Source organism: Microcebus murinus, chromosome 28, assembly GCF_040939455.1.
Source record: "Microcebus murinus isolate Inina chromosome 28, M.murinus_Inina_mat1.0, whole genome shotgun sequence".
Classification (NCBI taxonomy): domain Eukaryota; kingdom Metazoa; phylum Chordata; class Mammalia; order Primates; family Cheirogaleidae; genus Microcebus; species Microcebus murinus.
The window spans coordinates 1,821,881-1,846,010 of NC_134131.1; the positions used below are offsets into that span (position 1 = coordinate 1,821,881).

At 46.4% G+C, this 24,130-nt stretch overlaps 1 protein-coding gene across 10 annotated transcripts in view; it reads right to left on the reverse strand.

Annotated features, from left to right (window-relative positions):
* FAM193B (family with sequence similarity 193 member B) overlaps window positions 1–23,918 on the reverse strand; it is a 35,821-nt gene extending 11,903 nt beyond the window's left edge. For 4 of the 10 annotated variants that reach the window (XR_001159951.3, XM_012787362.3, XM_012787357.3 and 1 more), the window contains exons 1-5: window positions 23,618–23,918; window positions 6,357–6,599; window positions 5,544–5,781; window positions 3,631–4,015; window positions 506–707 (exon numbers count right to left, since the gene is read on the reverse strand). Coding sequence is in view for 9 of the 10 variants with exons in the window: in XM_012787362.3 (XP_012642816.2) it covers window positions 506–707; window positions 3,631–4,015; window positions 5,544–5,781; window positions 6,357–6,599; window positions 23,618–23,830 (1,281 nt within the window). In the remaining variant the exon portion in view is untranslated. Of the gene's footprint in view, window positions 1–505; window positions 708–3,630; window positions 4,016–5,543; window positions 5,782–6,356; window positions 6,600–22,529; window positions 23,595–23,617 lie in introns of those variants that run through there. The other 6 variants (XM_012787363.3, XM_012787358.3, XM_012787356.3 and 3 more) reach the window with 4 other exon arrangements.
* Between the last annotated feature and the right edge of the window lie 212 nt (window positions 23,919–24,130).

Sequence of the window (24,130 nt, forward strand, 5' to 3'; positions counted from 1 at the left end):
CTTTCCTCTTCACCTTATGAGACTTCTGAACTGCTTTCTCCCCCTGTCCAGAGCCAGCATGTACTCTGATCTGAGCCTCCTTCCTGGCGCCATCTGTGCTCACGGCCTGTCCCTCGGCTGGCTGTCACACTTGGGGAACTGAGAGCCTTTTTGCTTCCACTCTGCCTTCATCACGCCCAAGCGTTCACTTCTCTGGGATTACACACGTATACATACTCATCAGAATCATAGCTTTCTCTCTGCCACTTCCTTTCCTTTTGCCTAAGGAAAAAAAGTCAATCTTAAGAGAAACCACAAGAAGAGCAAAGGTAGCAAAATGTTAAAAAATACCCTACCTCACAAAAGTGCTGTGAGGATCAGGCGAGCGTATGCAGGTGCAAGGACGCACATGGTCCAAGCGCGGTGATTAGCACCATGAGCAAGAGGTCTCTGAGGGGGAGCAGGGCACTCCTTCTGCTCACCTTGGCTGGCCCCCAGCCCTTTCTGGTCTGGCAGGCTCACTCACCGCATTGTGGCCGAAGAACTCACAGTAGCAGCAGTCGCAGAACTTCCCGTCTCTCTGGTGGGTGGAGGACGAGGTGCAGGAGCTTCGCTCGGAGCTGCTATCCTCTTCCTCGCCCAGCCCCTCATCTGCCTCGCAGGGCTGGGGCAGCTGGCAGGCCAGGCCACTGTGTGCAAACTTGTGCCCCTTGCACCCAGGGTCTCTGCTGATAGGGAGAGAGACAGGCAGAAGTGAGGTCGGGTGATGCAGGATCAGGTCACAGCAGGAGCCCATGAAGCGTCCATCTGCCACCTTAACTGCCCTCCACCCGCCTCACTCCACAGAAGTCCGAGGCAGTCATGCCAGCACCTCTCACAGTGACAGGGCCAACACCTGTGGTGTCCCTCAGGGCCCACCACAACCACAAATGCTGCTCTTCTGGAAAGGTTCCCCATGCCTCCCCTGCTTATGCCCACCACGTGTCCTTCTCGGGGCACTGTGTACACCTCTTTCCATCCTCCTGTTTATTGTTCGTTCAGGCAGGAACTGTGTTGCTTCTATTTTGGGGTTTCAGGGTATAGCATAACAACCATGCACACAAGAGGTGCTCAATAAGTAGGTCTGAACTGATCAGTGGGCTGATGGCTTCCCTGGAACATTCAGGGGGTCAGTGACGTCACTCTCCTTTCACTTTCTAAAGTCCTTATGACCGAATCATGCTCTGCAGCAGTGGGTGGAGCTGCCTTAACCACAGGGCACTGAGCTGAGGAAAATCAAGTGTCTTCAGGGCCACAGACTATAAGGGCTACAGGTACTGCATTCAGCATGTTATTTCTGACCATTCCAAGTCCTGCAAAATATAAGTGTCATTATCCCCTTTATGCAGTGGTGAAGACTGAGGCTCAGGGTGCTTAACTGCTCTGCTCAGCAGGTGACCAGGACTCAAAACCATGTCTCTCTGTGTGCAAAGCTCATTGCACTCCCCTGCCTCTGGACTTTGGGAAGCATCAAGGGAAGCTTGTAATACAGAATATCTTGGCAGGGTCAGAATGAGACATGGGCCTGAAAGGTCTGAGAATGGGAGCTGGGAAGAACCACAGCCCTCAGCTGGGCCATCAGCAGCTGAAGTGCTGCAGGAGCTGGTGCCAATGCTGAGGTTCCAGGAGCCAGGGGAGCTGAGAGCAAGGACAGAGCTCAAGGAGCCATGTGGACACCTAGTCCAGCACAGCCCCTCTCTGCTGTTAGGAAGGACACTGAGCCATGGAAAGGATTTAAAAAAAGGAGGGTGGCAGGAATCATCATCAGTGGTGCTTATAGAAGTTTATTCCGAGTCAGCCAATCTATCACATTAGCAAAATTGATTTTAGAAAAATTAAAACACCCAGTGCTCCTGAGAATATGGAAAAACTAGCACTCATTGTTGGTAGTTACATCAATTTGGAAAGCCCTCCTCCAAAAACAAAACAAAACAACCCAAAAAACAAAAAAACAAACACCCTTTGATAACTTTTTTTCATTCCGAGGAATCTGTGAAAGGAAAAAAATCCAAAAGAGGAAAAAAGCTCTTAGAGATGTTATTTATAATGTTAAAATATTAGACTGACTAAATGTTCACAACTGGACTACGGTCAATGTTCTCCAGCCTTTAAAGCTGTGGGCTTGTAACACCACGCAGGAATATGACATGCTGACAAGGTAATGCTAACTCTGGGAGACTCTGGTTTTCAGAGGGTGTAAACTGCCCAGATACCATCGACACCAAGTGTAACGAAGACACCTGAGGGAAAAAAAACTGCTAAGAGTGGTTGCTTTAGGGCAGTGGGATTCTAGAATGGGAAAATCTAAATGCATAACAAACACAAGTCAGATTTGTAATATAAAAATATAGGCCGGGCGCGGTGGCTCACGCCTGTAATCCTAGCTCTCTGGGAGGCCGAGGCGGGCAGATTGCTCGAGGTCAGGAGTTCAAAACCAGCCTCAGCAAGAGCAAGACCCTGTCTCTACTATAAATAGAAAGAAATTAATTGGCCAACTAATATATATAGAAAAAACTAGCCGGGCATGGTGGCGCATGCCTGTAGTCCCCGCTACTTGGGAGGCTGAGGCAGAAAGATTGCTTGAGCCCAGGTTGCTGTGAGTTAGGCTGATGCCATGATACTCTAGCCTGGGCAACATAGTGAGACTCTGTCTCAAAAACAAAAACAAAACATACATTGATCTTCTCCAAAGAATTCTTTCAAACATACATTAATATAACCTTTCTCAGCACTTAGAGTTACTCCTAGGAATCTCCCTAAATGACATAGTTACTCATTCAAAAACAATCTGGTGCAAGGATGCTCATTACATCCTCATTTGTCACGGTTAGAAAACTGGAAATGCCTAAATGTCCAGGAATAGGGGAATGATAAAGTAAATTATGCTAGAGCTATACAGTAAGACATTATTTGGCTATTAAAAAGTAGCAAATAGCCGGGCATGGTGGCGCTTGCCTGTAGTCCCAGCTACTCGGGAGGCTGAGGCAGAAGGATTGCTTGAGCTCAGGAGTTTGAGGTTGCTGTGAGCTAGGCTGACGCCACGGCACTCACTCTAGCCTGTGCAACAAGGCGAGACTCTGTCTCAAAAAAAAAAAAAAAAAAAAAGTAGCAAAGAATTTTTACTGGGGAAATAATGTAATGTTAAAAAATTACTACTAAACAAAAAAGTATACCAAATAGGTACCTAATTATGTCATTTATATACCGAAATATCAAGAAGAAAATATATCACAGTGGTATAAGTTTATCTTTAGGTTGTGAGAACGTTTTTTTCTTTATACGGTCTTAATTGTTCTAAGTTTTTTTTTAAAAAAAAAACAATAAACACATATTTTGTTCAAAATTATAAAAACAATTTAAAAACCCATAGTCTAGGCCAGGTGTGGTGGCTCATGCCTATAGTGCTAGCATTTTGGGAAGCTGAGGCAGGAGGATCGCTTGAGCCCAGGAGTTTGAAGTTGCAGTGAGCTATATGATTGACACCACTGCACTCTAGCCCCCAAAAACTGTAGTCTATCTTTTACTTTACACCCCAAAAGGTATACTCATCAAAGTTTTCTAAAACTCTAAGTTCAAGTGAGCAGGGAGTTTGCCCTTCATGCTGGCACTTACCTGTGAGTGCTAGGGAGTGGCTGAGAGCTTGGTGGCGGGAGGAGAGGCCCACTGCAGTGCCCACCGCAGTGCCCGCTGCAGGGGTGGCCACACCCTGAGAATGGTGGAGGCATCTTCAGGAGCGGCATGCTGGTGGAGGGCAGGTGGGGGCTCTGACATGACCCTGGGGTTTGGGGAGTAGCGGCAGCAACGGGGCACTCTGAAGCCTGGGCAGGGAAAGGTGCTGCCGGGGTGGCAGGCAGCAGGTGTGGGTGGGGTGGGGAGCCACAGGAGCCAGGGTGAGAGGGCGTCAGAGATGCTGGCTGGGGGTGGTGGCCGGTGGGGCTGTTAGGGGGAGCAGTGAGGTCTGAGTGCTGGTGGTGCTCCAAGATGGGGAAAGCCTCACCTGTGGGCAGAGGGAGGAGAAAGGGGTCAGAATGGGAGCCCAGACCTGGGAAGGAAAGCCCAGAGGCTGACTGCCACCACATCCTATTTTGCTGTGACCAGAGGGCACAGACTCTCAGCACAGGGGACCCTGGAGCTGGAGAGGATTCTATGCGCAGCAGGTTGACAGGCTCAAGGGAGAAAGCGCTATGAATGCTGGCCCGCAAAAGGCCCCATACCTTGCTATTTTTTTCCCTCTCTCACTCTAAGTAGACATTATTTATTACCTGTGTCAATTTATAGGTAAAGATGACATACTTTGACCAATGTCTACTAACCTAACAATTTCTCTGGTCCCAAATGTATCCTATTCTATGGTGACCAGTGGAGCATCCAGATTTGAGGATCCACCCAAAGTGGCACTATATCTAAAAACTTTAGTATAAAAAAACTGAAAATCTAGATTCTTAAGGACCTCACAAGCTGATCCATAACTTTACTCTTAGCTGGAGAAAGATATGGCATATATATGAGTCAATACACTTACATATTCAAAAACCAGCAAAATTTTTTTTAGTCTCCCTATGTGACATTTAAAAGTTATCAATCTTTAATCACCTGGGGAAAGGCAGAATGATGTGAGAGGTAGGTGTGTGGGTGATTAAGTCTGCCATGAACGGGCTGCGTGTTCTGTCTTGCAGGGTCTCCATGTCTTGCCTGCTCAGAGGTGTTCCTGAGGCCTGGGGCAGGTCTGCAGAAGCCAAGGAGCAGCAGGCCAAGGCTCTGCCTCTGGGCCACAGGGACCAAAGCAGCCAGGGTATGCCAGACTCCTGGGGGCCCAGATTTCAGAGAAGTGGGAAAAGGCTGTGACAACTCTCTGTAGCTTATGTACCAAGATAAATGGAGTTACGTTCTGTTCAACTTTCACAATTCTGGAGTCAGCACCACTTTGAAGAACTCGGCCCTTCCACTTAGAAGTATGACAGTAAATCGTATTTACATAATAAACTAATAGCCCACAGGTTTTGTCTCTGAGAATTATCTGAGTCTAAAGAAGACTTATACAGCAGCTAAATTGGCTAATATCATTATAGCTTGAACTGCCAATCTCTTGTAGACATAAGTACAGTGCTTTTATACCTATCCCTCAGGTAGGGAAATCAAGGCCTAGGAAGACAAGGTCATTAGGTCTTCTATGGTGTTACAGGGGTCAGATGTCAGGTGATCTAAGTCCTACTTCCCTGGCCGTCCTTCCAGATGCCACTTCCTACTCATACAGTACTTGCCAGGTCCCTCTAGGATCCAATGGGAACAACTGTGAGAGCCAGTAACAGTTTTGAGGGGTATATTTTTCTCTACCAGCAGTATTATGCTCAGAGTCTTGAGGAAAGGAGTCCCATAGTGTCTAGGCTGCTCCTGCTTCCATGAGAACAGCTCCACTTTTACTTACTTTAGTAACTGATCTTGTGATTTGTTTCAACAAAATGGATATGAAAACACAGCTGTCTGCATTTACGGGGCCTGGCTCTCTCCCGAGCTTGGAGACTCACCGGGGATGGTAGGAGGACTCCCAAGTGAGCTGCCTGGCATGGCCCCACTGGAGTGTGGGGAGTTCCAGAGGCCCGAGAGCTTATGTGCTGACAGGAACGAGCTGGGATCCCAGTCCCCTGAGTTCCCATGGCAGGAGGAGGAGGAGGACGAGGACGAGGATGATGAAGAGGAGGACGAGGACAAATGAGAGTCACCCCCACAAGACTGCGATTTGCAGGATGTATGTGACAAGGAGATCTGGAGAAGGGAAAGAAAAAGGCTCACGGTCAAACTGCAAACATCAGAGCTGACCCTCTGCTGCCTCAGCTTACCCTCCTGGGGCCCTCTTCCTCCAGGCCCCTGTGCCATGGCCAAAACAATCAGCACAGCTCCAGGTCAGAGACAAATAGGGCCAGGCAGGGGCTGTGATGCTCCCAGCTACATGAAGTGTGCAGAGACTGTGGCAGAGGCAGACTGCCTGCAAACTGTGGGGAACAGCAAGAGCTGCCAGTGAGAGGAAGGGCCTTTCAGTCAGGAGTCTGAAGCTAAACTGATCCTGGGCAAAAGGAGGGTCTGGAGGGGAAGACCAAGGCTGCCACAGAGCTGAAGGCAGTAGGCTCACATACAGAGGCAGGATCACCATGGGTTGTCACAAGTTTCTCCCTTCTTCCCCCAAATTTGAACCCAAGCTGCTAATGCCGTGCCAGTGCAGCCCGGCAGCCTCCATGCCTGGGCACAGGGGCTGCCTGACGGCAGGGAAGGAGCAGGCTGACTCCTCGGGGGAGGCAGCCCTCCTGCAATCAGGGACCCCGCCCCTTTCAGTGGTTACCTACCGCCACTGCATGTTCTCGACCTGTCTGCCTTTCATCTTCCTCCATGCTCTTTCGGCAACTCTGGCAGACCCATAAGGGCATCTCCCCTAGGAGGTTCTTGACGAGCTTTGGCATGAAGTCGGGGGGCAGCTTCTCGCCCTGCAACACCAGTCCGTTGTGAGAAGGGCCTTCTTCCCAGCCTTTGCGTTCCCGGTGACACAGCAGGCAGCAAGTCTGCAGGGAGTGGCTGGCGGCGAGAGGGACCTGCCCAATAGACAGAAACAGGGTTTCCCAGGACGGGAAAGGCTCTTCTTAGAAATAATGGTAACAGTATTAGTAACGCCACTTATTACGTGCCAGGCACTGGGTTAGGCACTTTACATACATAATTTTAGTCCTTGTAACAGCTCTGCAAATGAGGTGTTCTTATTCCCGCTTTTTTTTAGATGAAGAAACAGATTTTGAGAAGTTAAATGAGTTGCCCAAGGTTATAGAGGTTGAACCCCTGTAAGCCTAACTCCAAAGCTCATGCTCAAACATCCTAATAACCTGGCGTCCCCAAATCTTAAAGGTTAAAGAGAAGATGGCCTTTCCCTCTCTGGCATGTCTGGGAGGGGCCACAATTCTTGGGCTGCTTGTGCAGTCTACAGACCAATCCCCATCTGGAAGGAAAGAATGCTTTCAGACAATGGAGATTTTAGGAGAACATGTGAGTTTTCTGCAGAGCTGCACAATTCCTTTAGGATCACAGCAACAATTTGGAGGGGTGTGTACAGTCAAAAAGCATCAACTCTATTGAAAACTGTCAAGGGGAAGGAAGGTGAGGCTCTGGCTGGTACTCTTGGGAGGCAGTGAGCGTGGTGAGAAGAACTGGGCTTTGGGGTCAGACAGATGCGCACTCTAACCCCTGCCTGACCACGTATTAGCTGGGTGACCTTGAGCAAGTTATTTAACTTCTCTGAGTTCCAATTCCTACCTATCTTGCAGAGTTGTTTTGAGGATCACTGCATAAGCAGGTATAGTGCCTGTCCCTGTGCATGCCCATAGCATGGGCCCAATACGCAGTCATTACTTAGGGCTTTTTTTCCCTTCTAGGACAAACTTGACCCAGAAATATAAGCCAACAGGTTTTCTTTCACACTAAAGGGCCCTGACTAGAAGACTGATTGCTTTAGTGTCCTCAATTAACAGCTTTCCTATACCCTGCAACTTTGCATTCCCTCCGCCTCTGACACTGGGCTCGGCTATGTCACTTTCTTTGGCCAATGGGATATTAGGAAACCAGATGCCAGCCATAAACTTAGAGTGTATGCATTTCCGCTTGCTTCCTTGCATGGCTGGGCTTGCTGAATCTTGCACCTCTGCCATGCCATGAGAGCCTGACCAGGCTAGCTGCTGGAGAGATGTGAGAGACGTGTGGAGAAAGCACAGTTTTCTCAGTTGATCAGTCTGCTGATCTCTATAAGTGAGCCCCACTGAGATCAGCCAAGCCTGCTCAATCAGCAGAAACACCCAGGCAAACAATGGACTCATGAGAAACAGTAAATGGTGCTGTTTTAAGCCACTAGGTTTTGGGGTGGTTTGTTATGCAACAATAGTTAACTAACATACCGTCCAAACTTACCCACTGCTAGGTAACATGTGCTTGCAGAAGACTAAAGGAATAATAAGGGTATCATCACCCCTCATCCTACCAATAAAACAATGTCATCATCTTTCTTACATGAAATCACCTTCTCACAATGAGTTGGCATCAGGGTATCCTTAAATCTGTAATGTATAATTACAACTGACCTGGGTCCCTGGTTTCTTGAAAAACAAAGGAACCCAGCGGTAGTACCAGGAGCATAATGAAACATTTGGGAGTACTTGGAAGTACAAGGAACTCAGAAAAGAATACTACAGAGATACAAATTTTACATGTGCAACTCCCAAAGGATACTGCCTAAATTAGTCTCTGCCAAGGGAACATTTCAGTGAAGCAAGGTAGTTGCTAAATGGCAACTGCAAAAGGAACCTGTTGATAGTAACTTCTTATGGAAAGGGATGGAAAGTTGATAGAGAAGGATGTTGTTCAGAGAAACGAAGGCAAAGGAAGCCTTTCTGATGACTATACCTAGGAGATGTTACACTGCTACAAGATGCCAAAAAAGAAACTCTAGGGGCCAGGCGCAGTGGCTCACGCCTGTAATCCTAGCACTCTGGGAACCTGAGGCAGGCGGATCGATCAAGGTCAGGAGTTTGAAACCAGCCTGAGCAAGAGCAAGACTCTGTCTCTGCTAAAAATAGAGAAAGAAACTAATTGGACAACTAAAAGTATATATAAAAAATTAGCCAGGCATGGTGGTGCATGCCTGTAGTCCCAACTACTTGGGAGGCTGAGGCAGGAGGATCACTTGAGCCCAGGAGTTTGAGGTTGCTGTGAGCTAGGCTGACATCATGGCACACTAGCCAGAGCAACAGAGTGAGACTCTGTCTCAAAAAAAAAAAAAGAGAAAAAAACAAAGAAAGAAAGAAACTCTAGGTAGAGGAGGTGAGGCTAATGTCCAAGTCCCTTTCCCTGTTGTACTGGTGAACACATTCTTAAGGCAAACACCAGGACATGTCATTTTACTATATAGTTTTATTTCATTTGAGTGCTAGGGTTTCTAAGTCATTAGTCATTACATAAGCTGAAAATCTTGTATGAGTAAAATTATTCTTGAAATTCCTATATGGTCTGTAAAGTACAATACACAGTCATCCCTTGGTACCTACGGGAGATCAGTTCCAGGACTCCCCATGGGTATCAAAATCTACAAATGTTCAAGTCTGTGATATAAAATGGTATAATATTTGCACATAATCTACGTACATCTCATAATATCTAGATTGCTTATAATATTTAATATAATGTAAATGCTATATAAATGTTTTATCATATGTTTTAGGGAACAAGGAAAAAATGTTTGTACATGCTCAGTATAGATGCAGCGATCCATTTTTTTAAATGAGTATTTTCTATCCATAATTGGTTGAATCAACAGATGCAGAGGGTTGACAATATACGGTTTTGTAGGTATGACTAAGAATTCAAATGTATAAGGCCATGTATAAGTGTTTTTTGTTTTATTTTAAAAGTAAATACACAATTCTTTTAAGTTAACCATGTGACTAATGTGACCCTACTTAGTGCCAAAGTACTTGTGGGAAGGCACTGGGGCACAGTGGGAATACTGTGTTTTGCCATTAACCTGGGCCTACAATGCTTACCAGCCGTATGAGGCTGGGCAATTCTACTTACCCCTCTGTTTGCTCATCTGTAAAATGGGATTAAGTCTTAATTTGTAGGATTGGCTGTGAGAATTATTATTATTGTTGTTTACTTTTTTTTTTTTTTTGAGACAGTCTTGCTCTGTTGCCTGGGCTAGAGTGCCGTGGCATCAGCCTAGCTCACAGCAACCTCTGACTCCTGGGGTCACAAGTGATCCTTCTGCCTCAGCCTCCCAAGTAGCTGGGACTATGGGCATGGGCCACCATGCTTAGCTAATTTTTTCTATATATTTTTAGTTGGCCAATTAATTTCTATTTTTTAGTAGAGACGGGGTCTCGCTCTTGCTCAGGCTGGTTTCGAATGCCTGACCTTGAGCAATCCACCCACCTCAGGGTCCCAGAGTGCTAGGATTACAGGTGTGAGCCACCACGCCTGGCCCAGCTGTGAGAATTACATATGATAAAGCACCTAGTCCAGTGACAGGCACATATACACTGCTCAATATATGATATTAATTATTAACATGATGGGAGCAATGGAAAATAATAAATGGTTCTGTATTTTGCAAGAATGCAAGAGTCTCTCACATGTGATGAATCTAAGGTGACTTGTTAGAAATCTTAGTCTCTGTCCTCAACCCCATGAAGTCATTCCTTAAGTTCCCAATATTCTCTGTACTTTCCTACCTCATGCTTTTGCTAATGTGGGTCCTCTGCTTAAAACCTCCTTCCTTCTCCCGATTACTAATAAGTAGCTGAGCAGGTATCAAAAGCCCAACTTAAATCCATCCTCCTCCAGGCTTTCTCTTAGAGAATCCCTCTTTTAATTCACCTGTCCTCCCCCATATCCCTCTAGTACCCTATATCTTGGTTACAATACTTGTGCCTTCTATTAATATTTACTCATCTGTAACTTGGGTCTCTTCTGCTAGGCTGTGTCCTAGAAGGCAAGCATCAGGTCTGATTCCTGTCTGGATCCCTCACAGGGCAGCACAGGGCCTGGCTCAGGGCACAGGCCCAGCTGGGCTTGTAGCAGCTAACTCAGATTTATTAGGTGTCCCCATTGTGACAGAGCCGGCAGGCAGCTTGGGAAGACACTGCTTGGAATTATTGTTTCCTACAGCAAAAGGCCCATCTCCTCATCCTGGACCTCCACCAGAATGGTTCCAATCTAAAGTGTGGAAGAGTAGAAGACTACTTCTTTAGGGATTACAATGAGATGCCCCCTATTAATGGGAATAATGTGATTATCCCTAGAGTCAAACTGGTACAAAAATAAACAACATTAGACATCAAATGAAAGTGACTTTACAGGACAGGCTGTTTTCCCAATTAAAGAAAGACACGTGGCCTGGTGTGGTGGCTCAAGCCTAGCACTCTGGGAGCCTGAGGCAGGTGGATTATTTGAGCTCAGGAGTTCGATACCAGCCTGAGCAAGAGCAAGACCCCATCTCTACCAAAAATAGAAAGAAGTTAATTGGACAGCTAAATATATACAGAAAAAATTAGCCGGGTATGGTGGCGCATGCCTGTACTCTCAGCTACTTGGGAGGCTGAGGCAGAAGGATTGCTTGAGCCCAGGAGTTTGAGGTTGCTGTAAGTTAGGCTGAAGCCATAGCACTCTAGCCCGGGCAACAAAGTGAGACTATCTCAAAACAAACAAACAAACAAATAAATGAAGAAACACAAGGCCTGAAAAACTACATTTTTCATAAAGTGCCCATAGGATTAAGTGACATTAGAGATACAAAGGGATTCAGACAGTAGGCACTCAATCTAGGCACCTTGGCTGTTCTGTTCTTAGTAAGTCTACACTGGAGACTACCTTCTCCATTGTCCCCTATGCGTTTAGTATACTTGAGTCCTTCTCTCAGGCCCAGGCAGTTCAAGGGGACAACCCCCAAGCTGATGTCTTAACCCTAGGCCCGATGCCTGCCCCTGGGCACAATGCCTCGTGGAGCTGGGAACTTTTTTCTCTGACATTTTCATCTATGCTTTAACTCCCAGAGGTTGGTGAAAATCCCAAGCCCAGGAGATGTTATATTTAGTCAGTAATACCATTGTTCCTTCAAATGTTGGCTTTGACAGAGAAAAACTTGTTTTTTTGACTGCTATCTCCTGCCATTTTCCAACTTCTGACAGTTGTGACCCCCTTATTCCCTGAAGAGTCAGTCAACCCTGACTTTCAACTAACTTCTTAAGCTGTATTTTTAGCACCTAGCACAGTATTCCCACACTAAGAGGATGCTTGACAGAGTGAAACATCCAACCATTTTTTCTTCATCACAAAGGCTGATGGCACTAATTCTTAAACCCAGCAGCACTGGGCAACAACTGATTGTTTCTGCTTACCTCAGTTTAACACATTAAATGTCAAGTGAGCTGTACTTTACTCAGGCTAGTTTTGAGCCTGAGGCTTCGTGAAGCATGTGTAACTCACTTATTTCTTCACTTTGGAAGCTGCGTGAACTATTTTCCAAGTTGCATATAACTTACACACAGAAAACAATAAAAAAATAACAAATTTTTCATTAAATTAGAAAGGATCATTTTGTTTTTGAAGTTTTTATTTTATTTTTGTAATAAAACACAGTGGCCCCAAGGAAAAAATTTTTTTCCTAGTGTGGCAATCAATGTGTTAAATTTCAGAGCCTCTGAGGATATAGGTCCAGCCTTAGCCAAAAGATGGGGGAAGAGGAAGAAAAGTTCTCGAAGGTTTTCTGAGCAGATTTTGGATCTGTTCAAAAAAGCTCCACTAACACTCTGAGATCAGGAGTTCCAGACCAGCCTGAACAAGAGCAAGACCCCACATGTCTACTATAAACAGAAAGAAATTTGCCAAACAACTAAAAATAGAAAAAATTAGCCAGGCATGGTGGTGCATGCCAGTAGTCCCAGCTACTTGGGAGGCTGAGGCAGGAAGATCACTTCAGCCCATGGGTTTGAGGTTGCTGTGAGCTAAGCTAATGTCATGGCACTCTAGCCCAGGCAACAGAGTGAGACTGTCTCAAAAAAAAAAAACAAAACAAACAAACAAACAAACAAAAAAACACAACAACAACTAAAAAACTCTAAGATAATTTTGCTTCACTCTCTGAGCAAAACCAGAATCTTTAGGGAGGGTAGGATTACTCATGTGGGATTCATGTTATAGTGTACACAACCCCACAGAGGGCCAGGTGAACTCTATACCATGGCCATTCCAGTGCCAGGGGCTGGCATCTGGAGCCATTAAAACCAATATCACTACTCCCTTACCTGGACCAGGCCCAAGACTTTTCTGTCTTGGCTTGAGAATCATTAAGTTAGGGCATTCTAGCTTTTCCTGGATAAAGAAATAAAATCAAAAGAAGAGGTCACTTTTTTCATGAAACACCATTTTTACTTGAAAGAATAACTGATTTGTTACTCAGACTTGGGTATTGGCAGATATTTTCTCAAAAAATGAACAAATGAACAAAATGAGCTTGCCACTTCAAGGAAAACAACTAAAAGTATTTGTGGCCAATGATAAAATTCAAGCTTTCAAGTAAAAATCAGAACTTTATTTATTTATTTATTTTATTTTTGAGACAGAGTCTCACTCTGTTGCCCAGGCTAGAGTGAGTGCCATGGCATCAGCCTAGCTCACAGCTACCTCAAACTCCTGGGCTCAAGTGATCCTCCTGCCTCAGCCTCCTGAGTAGCTGGGACCACAGGCATTAGTAGGCCAGCCAGGCCACCGTGCCTGGCTTTTATATATATATATAGTTTGTTTTTCAGTTGTCCAGCCAATTTCTATTTTTTTTTTTTTTTTTTAGTAGAGACAGGCTCTTGCTCTTGCTCAGGCTGGTCTTGAACTCCTGAGCTCAAACAATCTGCCTACCTAGGCCTCATGGTTTGTTAGGATTACAGGCATGAGCCACCATGCCCAGCTTGTTACATTCTTTTTTTTTTTTTTTGAGACAGAGTCTCACTCTGTTGCTCAGGCTAGAGTGAGTGCGGTGGCATCAGCCTAGCTCATAGCAACCTCAAACTCCTGGGCTCAAGCAATCCTGCTACCTCAACCTTCTGAGTAGCTGGGACTATAGACATGCACCACCATGCCCGGCTAATTTTTTCTATATATATTAGTTGGCCAATTAATTTCTTTCCATTTATAGTAGAGGTGGGGTCTCGCTCTTGCTCAGGCTGGTTTTGAACTCCTGACCTCGAGCAATCCACCTACCTCGGCCTCCCAGAGTGCTAGGATTACAAGCGTGAGACACTGCACCCGGCCAAAAATCAGAACTTTAGAAAACTTGTATCTACCACCATGAGCTTGACAGCTTCCCAATACTTAAAGACTTTTCTGATGAAATTGTTGGTGATATAATAAATGTTATCTTTTGGTATTGTGAAGAAGTAGGAAAACATTTGGAAGATCTGCAAAACTAAGTGAACCTATTTTCTGAATGGTCAAAGCATCATGTTACAAAATCAACCCACTGCTAAAAGATCCACTCAAAGTGCTCGATGGACCAATGGGTTTTAATGTAAATGAGTATAAAGATGTCATTTATATGGTCTCAAATTTCCTATTGCAAAGAAGAGTATCTATAATCATCTGGGAAGGCTACTAAAACACTCCTCCTTTCTCCACCTATACATCTGTGTGAAGTTGGATTTCTTTCATATACTTCAACCAAAACAACATATTGCAATAGACTGAATACAGAAACATATATGAGAATCCAGTTTTATTCTAGTAGGCCAGATGAAAAGAAATTTGCAAATATGAAAACAAGACCATTCCTCTAACTTTGTTTTGTTTTGCAAAATATAGTTTTCATTAAAAAAATTGCTATTTCGGGCTGGTCATGGTGGCTCACACCTGTAATCCTAGCACTCTGGGAGGCCAAGGTGGGCAGATCATTTCAACTCAGGAGTTCAAGACCAGCCTTAGCAAGAGCGAGACCCCATCTCTACTAAAAATAGAAAGAAATTAATTGGCTAACTAAAAATATGTAGAAAAAAATTAGCCGGGCATGGTGGCACATGCCTGTAGTCCCAGATACTTGGGAGGCTGAGGCAGGAGGATTGCTTGAGCCCAGGAGTTTGAGGTTGCTGTGAGCCAGGCTGACACCACGGCACTCTAGCCCGTGAAGGGCTACTCAGGAGGCTGAGACAGAAAGATCGCTTGAACCCAAGAGTTCAAGGGTACAAAAGAGTGAGACTCTGTCTCAAAAAAGAAAAAAAAATTGCTATTTAAGTTAATGTGATAGCTTTAATATTGTTATTATTAAGTGAATTAGTGACTAAATATTTTTAAACTTTCTCAGCTTTAATACTTAATTTGGTAAATATCCATAGATAAAACCAACATAAACAAAAGCTCTCTGGGGTCCTCAATAATTTTTAAGAATGTAAAAGGGTTCCGAGACCAAACAGTTCGAAAGCTGCTGATGCAAAGCCTATAGTGGGGCCTGCCACAGTGGGTGCACGATGGGCAACAGTAATTATAACAGTGATTACACAGTTTATGGCATATCGGGGTAGCTCTTTGAGGGCATGACTCAATTTTCCACTTTGGCCCTTCTGTCCACAATTTGGGAATAACCCCAGTTACCAGACCAGACAGCTGTCAAGGACTGCTGGACTGAATTTCCACCACTCAACCTGGTCTCATTCCTTCCATGGATTCCTTTTATTCTCAAGAGTTCATGTATGCTTGTACAGGATTTCCCCAAGACACATGCTGTATCTAACCAGCTGCCCTGCAACAGCTTCCAAACTCTTCTGAAATGGCCCATTAGGGTACTCTACTCTCAAGGCACCCAACTCCAAGAGCCTCTCTGTCACTAAGGCAGGTAGAGCATAATAATAGCAGCTAAAATTCCCTTTCAGAAGTGGAGAAAACATACTTCAGGGGGAAATACGATCAAAAAAAAAAAAAAAAAAAGAAGTGGAGAAAATGATTAATCCCCAGCCTAGAAAAACTCATCAGCCCAGTTATCCTCACTTACTCTTCCATTCACCCATTCATTCCCTCATCCAACAAACATCCTCAGAGTCTCTACCTCCTACCAATTGTAATGCTACATGCTGGGAAACATCTACTCCCTGGCAAATTCTTACTCATCCCCTAAGATCCTGGTCAGAGGTCAATGAACCTTTTGCTGGCCCAGGTTAAGTAGAACTCTTTCAGCATAATATCTATCACACTGTGCCATACATGTATTCCCTGGCTGTCCCCAGGCCCCTGGTAGAATGTGAGCTCTTTGGGGTCAGGATGTGGATCTTGGTCATTTAAGTATGCCCAGGAACCCAGGCTTGGCTTGGGCCTGGCACACAGCAGGCATTCACTGAATAAATGAATGCTTAGAGCCCATCTGGCTCACGTCTCAGCTGCTTGACACAAAGGATAGAATTTAAAACACAGTTGGTCAGCCATGGTGGCTCATGCCTACAATCCCAGCACTCTAGGAGGCCAAAGTGGGAGAACTGCTTGAGGCCAGGAGAACAGCCTAGACAACATAAGTGAAACCCCATCTCTACAAAAAATTTCAAAATGAGTTGAGCATTGTGGCACACTCCTATAGTCCTAGCTCCTAGTCCTCAGGAGGCTGAGACAGAAAGATCACTTGAACCCAAGAGTTCATGGGTACAGTGAGCTACAATCGTGCCACTGCACTCCACCCTGAGTGACAGAGTGAGACCCTATCTCTAAAAAACAAGTTTAAAATAAAACAAATGAATACAACACAAACCAGCCCCTTTCCTGACATGCTGCGATAAAGACATGGCTGCACCACTGTGAGCCACTGATGAGAGGGCAATCAGCGCCAAGAATCTCAAACCATTCCAGTGCTGACAATCGGAGCTGTAGTAAATATCAGAGGGCTGACACAACCCCACCTGAGTGCCCTGAAGCCTCTACCCAAACCTCCCATTCAGGCTGCAGGCTCAGGCCCTTCCAGGAGGCAGAACATCTGTTTTTCACCATAAGGACCAGTTTGTGAAGAATCCTCTTTGGTTGTACAAGCTGAATTAAGGGTAGGGCAACGAGTCTCTCTGACTCTAGTGACCCCACACCCCACAAGGCTAGTTCACCCATTGAACTTGCTTCCTGAGTGGTACCAGCCACAAGGATAAACTGCGGATTTACCTGGATCCTCAGGCCAAATTGCCACTTTAATACTAACCCCAGCATGGGTTTCTCACGGGCCGGGGGGCGGGGGAGAAGCATGAACTCTGGAGAGCTGAGTTCAAATCTCAGTTCTGTCATTTTCAGTATGATCTTAGACTATTACTCAATACTTTTGAACCTCATTTTCCTCATTTATAAATGGGAATAAAACCATATTTCAGAGTTGTAAGGACAGAAGGAAATAAGTTATGTAAAGTATCTGGCCTGGGCCTGGCACACAGTAGGTACGCAATACTCGTTAGTTTATTTCCTCTTCTGTTTTAGAAGAAATGACAGGGAAACTTCCTGAGACTTGCCCAAACCAAATTAATTACTTGAAGCATGGGGAAGAGGACTAGACAAGTGACCTTCAAGGCCTCTTTGAACCCCCAAGTCCATGTTTTCTGGCTATAATTTCCTAGTAAGAACCTTCAGTGTAGGAATCTGTCTTCATGGACTAAGAAAAAAATAAATAATAATTTAAAAAAAAAAAAAAAAAGAACCTTCAGTGTTTGCTGTCCCTCTGGCCCCTTCTTTCTGTTTAATTTCCCCATATCACTTTTCAGAGTAGAGAGAGAGATCTACTCATTTCAGCATGGACTGGGAAATCACAAGGGAGCTAAGACCCTTGGGTAGGGAATAAAGGGGAGCTGGCCTATAGGACCGCAGCATGTTCACCCACAGGCTGCATAACCTCACAGCTATTTGGCTGTGAGCTGTCTAGAGTTTGAAGGATGAGGGTGTAAGCATGGGCACAAAACTGGAGGGCACAAACACAGGGCCCTTCCTGGAATATAAGTGTGACTCTCCTCAGTCCTTTTCTGCTTCTGCACATCCTGCCACGAAGGACTAGTAAACATTCCTTTCACCCAATATATAAAGGAGAAAGACTTTGTGCATGCTGTTCCCTCTGCCTCTTCTTTTTTGGCTCAGTCTGAGTGTTACACCTGGTAAGTCCATAGACAAAAGATGAAATGGGCTTGGCTCTGGGATGCCCTGACATGTTTTTACATACCTTTAGAATAGAGCTTATCACATATGTCTTAGTGGTTGAAATATGTCTTCTCCACAATACTGGGAGTTTTTCAAAGACATAGCCTGTGTCCCATGAATCACTGTATTGTAATCATTCAGCAGAGCCTGTAGCACACAGTAGGCAAGGTAAGCATTTTGATACACAAAGGAAAATTAGCAGTTGCCTTATTACTATCATTAATAAGGCACCACCTGGCCGAGGCGGGTGGATTGCTCGAGGTCAGGAGTTCAAAACCAGCCTCAGCAAGAGCAAGACCCCGTCTCTACTATAAATAGAAAGAAATTAATTGGCCAACTGATATATATATAAAAAATTAGCCGGGCATGGTGGCACATGCCTGTAGTCCCAGCTACTCGGGAGGCTGAGGCAGGAGGATCGCTTGAGCCCAGGAGTTTGAGGCTGCTGTGAGCTAGGCTGACGCCACGGCACTCACTCTAACCTGGACAACAAAGTAAGACTCTCTCTCAAAAAAAAAAATAAAATAAAATAAGGCACAACCTGAGGGAAGGTTGTTTCTATTTCTGCTTATGGAAAGGGTCCTCCCTGGGAAATTCCATTCTTTGAAGAATACCTTAGTTTCCCTCAAGGATCCCCATGGCCTCTCAATTCAGCAGTTCCCAGACTCAGCCAGATGTCAGAATCACCTGGGGCAATTCAATAATAGATTCCTGGGATCTAGATCTGGAGACTCTGATTCCGTAGGTCTGGGATAGGGTCCAGCAAAACACAGGGGATCTGATGATTAGCAAGGCTGGGGCGAGGGAAGAGGAATCAAGCAACCACAGCTGCCTCTCCCACTGAGAATTACATCCCTACATGCTATCAGAGAGAATTTACTGAAGCACATCACGTTCACTTTCCTATTTAAAACTTTTCATTGATTCCTCACTGACTATAGGATAAAACTCAAATCTCTTTTGCAGTTTCCTCTTGCTAACTCCTCCAGCCTGATCTCTCTCCTCACTCTCCAAATGAGTTGGGTAATTCTCACCTCTGGGTCTCTGTATGCTACTTCCTTTGTTTAGACCCTTTCTCCCATCTTGCCCTCTGGAGAACTTCTACTTAACCTTGAAGACTCAGTTCTGAGAAGCTTTCTCTTACCCATTCTCCCCTAGAATATCATGTTTTGGGCAAACTGAGCATCAGGTATCTAAAATACTCATAGCTACCACTTGTGATAAGCATGTAGGACTTGCTGGACCTTAACATAACCCTGTAAGCCTGGATTCATTGTCATTTTATACATGAGAAAAAAACCAAGGGGCTGAAATACTTCCAAAGACCACTTACTAGATCTTAATAGAATCTAGGATTTGAACCTTTACTCAGAGGAGGCAGATACTATACCTTCTTCTAAACTGCAATTACTATATACATATTATCTAGACTATGAGCTCCTTGTGGGCAGGGACCACATCTGATTCACTTCTGCATTTACAGCTAGCTCAGGTCCTGGCACAGATCAGGGGTTGGTCAGTGTTTGCAGAATAAATGCCAGGTGAGAGGAAGACTGGGCATCACAGCATGTGTGCAGTGGCTGGCCTAAATGAATGAATGACTGCCAGCCTGGCCCAGCAGTGGGGTCAGATTAAGAATAAAAAGGGGCCAGGCCCAGTGGCTCACATTTGTAATCCTGGCACTCTGGAAGGCAGCGGCAGGAGTATCACTTGAGGTCAGGAATTCGAGACCAGCCTGAGCAAGAGTGAGACCCCCATCTCTACTAAAAATAGAAAAAATTAGCTGGACGTGGTGGTGTGCACCTATAGTCCCAGCTACCTGAGAGGCTGAGGCAGGAGAATCACTTGAGCCCAGGAGTTTGAGGTTGCTGTGAGCTAGGCTGATGCCACAGTACTCTAGCCCAGGTGACAGAGCAAGACTCCATCTCAAAAAAAAAAAGAAAGAAAGAAAGAAAGAATAAAAATGGTGGAAACCTAACATTTCTTTTACTTAATATTATAACTTAGTGTAACAGCCATGCATTGAGCAATAAGGACCATGCACAATATATACCCCCAAAATGAATTAAAACATAGACTTTCTAGGTGCAATAAGTAAAAATTCTAGTTTTTACTAAAAAGTCTGTGCAATAAGTAAAGGTGTTAGGATCATCCATCTGATATCAGATATATTAGCTCTGGGACATTTGAAAGAAATTAAAAATTTTAAACCCTGAGTGGATAACTCTTCATCTTCAAAGGACTTTTGTCATTTTTACCTTACGAGTCTCTGCTGGCTTACAAAGAACCACCAGAGGTGGCAAGGATCCCTACAATGTCATTTTCTCCCACTGGCAATGGAAGTAGTGCATGCTAGGTGGGCAGTGACCCTAAAGGGGGAAGTCCCTGAGGACAGGGACTATCTCACCCATCTGTACACCCCAAATAAAGGCCCTGACACAGAGGCTGTTTTGATGCTTGCTGAGTGAATTAAATATAATGAGATGGTTTTATTAAAGATACTGATTGATCACCTGCTCCAATTCCTTGAAGGAGCTGTGGGAGAACCAAGTCTCTAGAGTCCTTTTAAACTAGACTGGGCATAGTCCCAGGGGATGCTGTAGAGAGATCAGGGGTAGAGGGGAACAAGAGGTAGGGAAGGGTAGGATGAGCTCACTCCCAACCCCCATCAACTGTTGGTTTAACATTCTATTATAGCAAGTCTCCTGGGTCCTTACTGAGTATACACCTGGATTATAAGCTGAGTGGTCCGAGAGAGACCAAAGATACCAGCTAGAACTAGCAGGTGAGAACACTCTGGCTGGATGGCCACCTGGTACAACTTCTGCCAGCACTGACTCCTATTGAGAAGGCTGTAGTAGATGCTACATAGGTTGCTTCACATTCTCTTGTGAAGTTGTTGGTGAGACTCAGATAGGAGGAAAATGTGCCCAGAGTCACAAAGGTAGAAGCAGGCTGAGTTGGAAGTTCAACCCAAGTCTGTAAACATTATTCCCCACTGCTTCCTTCAACTGGTTTTTAAGTTCTTTTTTTGTTTGTTTTTTCTTTGCTAATAAGGCAGTAAGTGTCTTAGTCTTCTTGGAAAGTAAAGAGGATTTGAGTTCTTAGGGAACAGATCAATGTGGTTTAGTGGCCTGAAACAACTGAAACTATAGATCCCAATTAAACTCCTGCATTTAAATGTGCACAGGATGTACAATTGAGCCATGGGGCCTGCAGAGAACCAGAGAGGCCTAAGCAGCGCAAGCTATCTAAAGAGATCAGCTGCCACTCAGAAACTACAGATTTTCGCCTTGTGGAAATGTGTGGGGCCCAGCATCACCAGATCTTTAGAGTTTTGAGAAGGGGCATAGATCCAGATTTATGGGAAACCTTTGGGTTTTAAAATACTGGCTCAAATTAGACAGGGTTTAAAGCAGTGGTGGGAGCCAGAGCGCCTCACCAAAGGCACGCCCATAGGCAGAGGAATAACTGAACCCTACTCTTTCACCAGGTACTTTTCACCAGGGCACAAAAGCCTGCTTCTGACATCCAGATCCCACCTCCTCCCCCAGCTAAAAGTGGGGCACAATCAAAACAGAGTCTGTCGGTTTGTTTCGCCTCTTTGTGGGTGTAGTGAAAAATACAAGTTTTGTTAAAAATCTCACAAAGTATATAAAAGTGTCCTCTTCCCCTTTTTTTTGGCCTGACAACTATATAGCAGGAGTCAGTTGGGCAAATGTTTACTTTTTTTTTCCCACAATGCTTTGTTTTAATTATAGGCAAATGTTTAGTTGCTCTGAGTTTCTGTTTCTTCATCTGAAAAACAGGGTAATAATACTTATATCTTTCAGTTTGTTCATTAACATTTGTTAATCACCAGGCATAGGGTGACTGATATGGCTCCTGCACTTTCAGAGTTTACATATAGACAAATAATAACATCAATAGTTAACTAATCACATTTGTGCTAATGCTTAGAAGAAATACAGGGGAGGTGGGAAGATTAAAAGAAAGGCATGTAAAGTGCCTGGCACGAATAAATGAATGAACTGGCAGATCAAGCAGTGGAGTAGACAAGAACAAGCTAGGAACCTAGAGATCAGAGAAATTAATGAAGCTTATAGCTCTTGGGAAAGCTGTGTCCTCAATAAAAACTGAATTGTTAAGCCACCATCCAAGCTTTCTGGCACCTCCATGTGGCAGGGACCCTAAAGTAGTGTATGGTCTGAATGGGAAGGGGAGAAGACAACAGCTCCCTGGCTCTCCCTTCTCCCACTCTCCCTTTTTGGATAACAGAACTCCCAGGGGAACCTACAGTAGGCTAGAGGGAGAAGCAGCCTCAGGGTTGGAAGCCAGACCCAGTGAGGGGACAGTCCAAGCTGGGGAGTCTCCTTTGGAACCAGTGTCAGCCCAGGGTAGGAGGCTGGGGTGAAGGTAGGGCTTCTGACACTCAATAAGAGGTGACATTTCCATTAATAAAAACCTTCTTATTGTGATCTAAGATACAAAGGAGACCAGCATCAAAACTGGGTTACAATAAGCACACTTTCTGAACTAAGTCATTCTCTCATTTACCTAGTTATTTACATTATATTTTGTATCAGCAAGGCCCTGGGCTAGGCACGTCATCAGAGATAGATGACATAGTCTGTGCCCCTGTGGAGTTCACAGTTCACTCTGGGGAACAGACACATCAACAGAATGTGTCATCACAGAATGGGGAGTGCTCCCAAGGGAGGCACAGAGGGGGCACCTGACTCAACTGGGGAGGTCAGGGAAGGCTTTCTGGGAATGGTACCCCAAACGGCATCCCCACTCACATGCACAATTCCAGAGATTCTACTAGAAGGCTGTCAAGAGCCATGCGTTCTGGCTGCACCAGCCTCCCAGAGTCCCCTGCTGCCCGATGCAGTGTCTGCAGAGCCAAACGCATCTTCCGCCACGCCTCATCCTCATCCGGCGCTGCATCCGACCCTCCAAGACTCCTGCAGGAGCCTGCCTTCCTCGGCAGGCTCAGCCAAAAGACCAACTCAAAAACTCTTTTGTCAGAGCAAGCTTAGGGAGAGCCACCCAGCCCCGAATGCCACAACCCTCCCAGAGCAACTGCAGCCCATGCCACCCCCGCCTCTCAAATAACACTGGCAGGGTACCTCCCATCATCTCCTTTGCGCAAAAGAAAGTGACCTTCTTCCAGGTGGCAAGCTGGAAGCTTTGGAGAATACCGCTATGGCTCACTCTCAGCAGGATTCTCCAAACCAGGGAGGGATCTGAGGGCCGGGGTGGGCTGCCTTGTGGGCTAGGGGTACGAGGGGAGAAAGCGCAGGTTCCGCTGGGCTTCCTCCTCAGTGCAGAAGCCCCACCAAAAAGTCTACCGGGCAGCCTGGCTGTCTGCTCCAACTGCTCTGCTGGGCAGGGAGAGGAGGGAGGCCCCAGGAGACAGATGCTGGGGACACAGCTGCTGAGGGGGCAGTGGGGGCTGCAAGCAGAGCAGGGGAAGGAGAGGAGGCGCTCCCAGGAGAGAGGGAAGAGGCTGCAGCCGTCCAGGCCCCGGCACCCTGAGATGGCCCGGGGTGGCTGAGGGGGCAGGTGGGCCCGAAGGGAGGTGGAGGGCAGGGAGCCGAGCTGTGACCTCAGGATCAGAGCCGAGTGCCCGTGTGGGTGTGTGACCAGAACGCTCAGCCTCGGCTCCAGCCCAGAGGCGGTGGGGAGGGGAAGCGGCTTCAGCCAGGTCGGAGGAGGACCGGCCGAGCCTGGGCTTTGGAGAACGGGCTCAGCCTCCATTCTCACCCCGGGGGAGAAAGCCTCGGCCCCGGGCCTGGGGAGAAGGCTCCGGCCTCGGCCAGGGCAGGGCAGTTCAGGGTGGAGGTGAAAACGACCGAGCAGCCGAAGTCGCCTCGCTCGCTCCTACCTGCGGGCCCGGCGCCAGGTTGGGCTCGTCCTCCTCCCTGGGGCCGTCGCGGTCGGGCTCCGCCGGCACCTCCGGGGGCCCAGCACCCGCTCCCGCCTCCAAGCACGGCGGCGGCGGCGGCGGCTCGGGCGCCTGCGGCTTCTGCGGCCCCACAGCCCGAGCCCGCTCACGCCGGCCCGCGCCGCCGCTCGGCCTGCTCCGCCTCCGAGTCATGCTGCAGCTCGCTCCCTCACAGCACCCGCGCCGCAGCCGCCGCCGCCGCTCCCCTCACAGGACAACAGGCAACATGGCGGCGCCCGGCTCCCCCTCCGCCCACTGCCAGCAGGTCAGAGGGCACGCGGAGTCCGCGCCGCCGCACTAGCCCCCGACGCTGCCTGCGCCATTTTGAAAAAGGTCAGCACCCGGAGTTCCGTGGGCTGAAAGCCTAGTGGGGAGACGCCCTTCACCCCCACCCGGGGACTGGGAGGATGAGACCTGCGGGAGGAACGCGTGAAACGCCGTGGTGATCGCGCT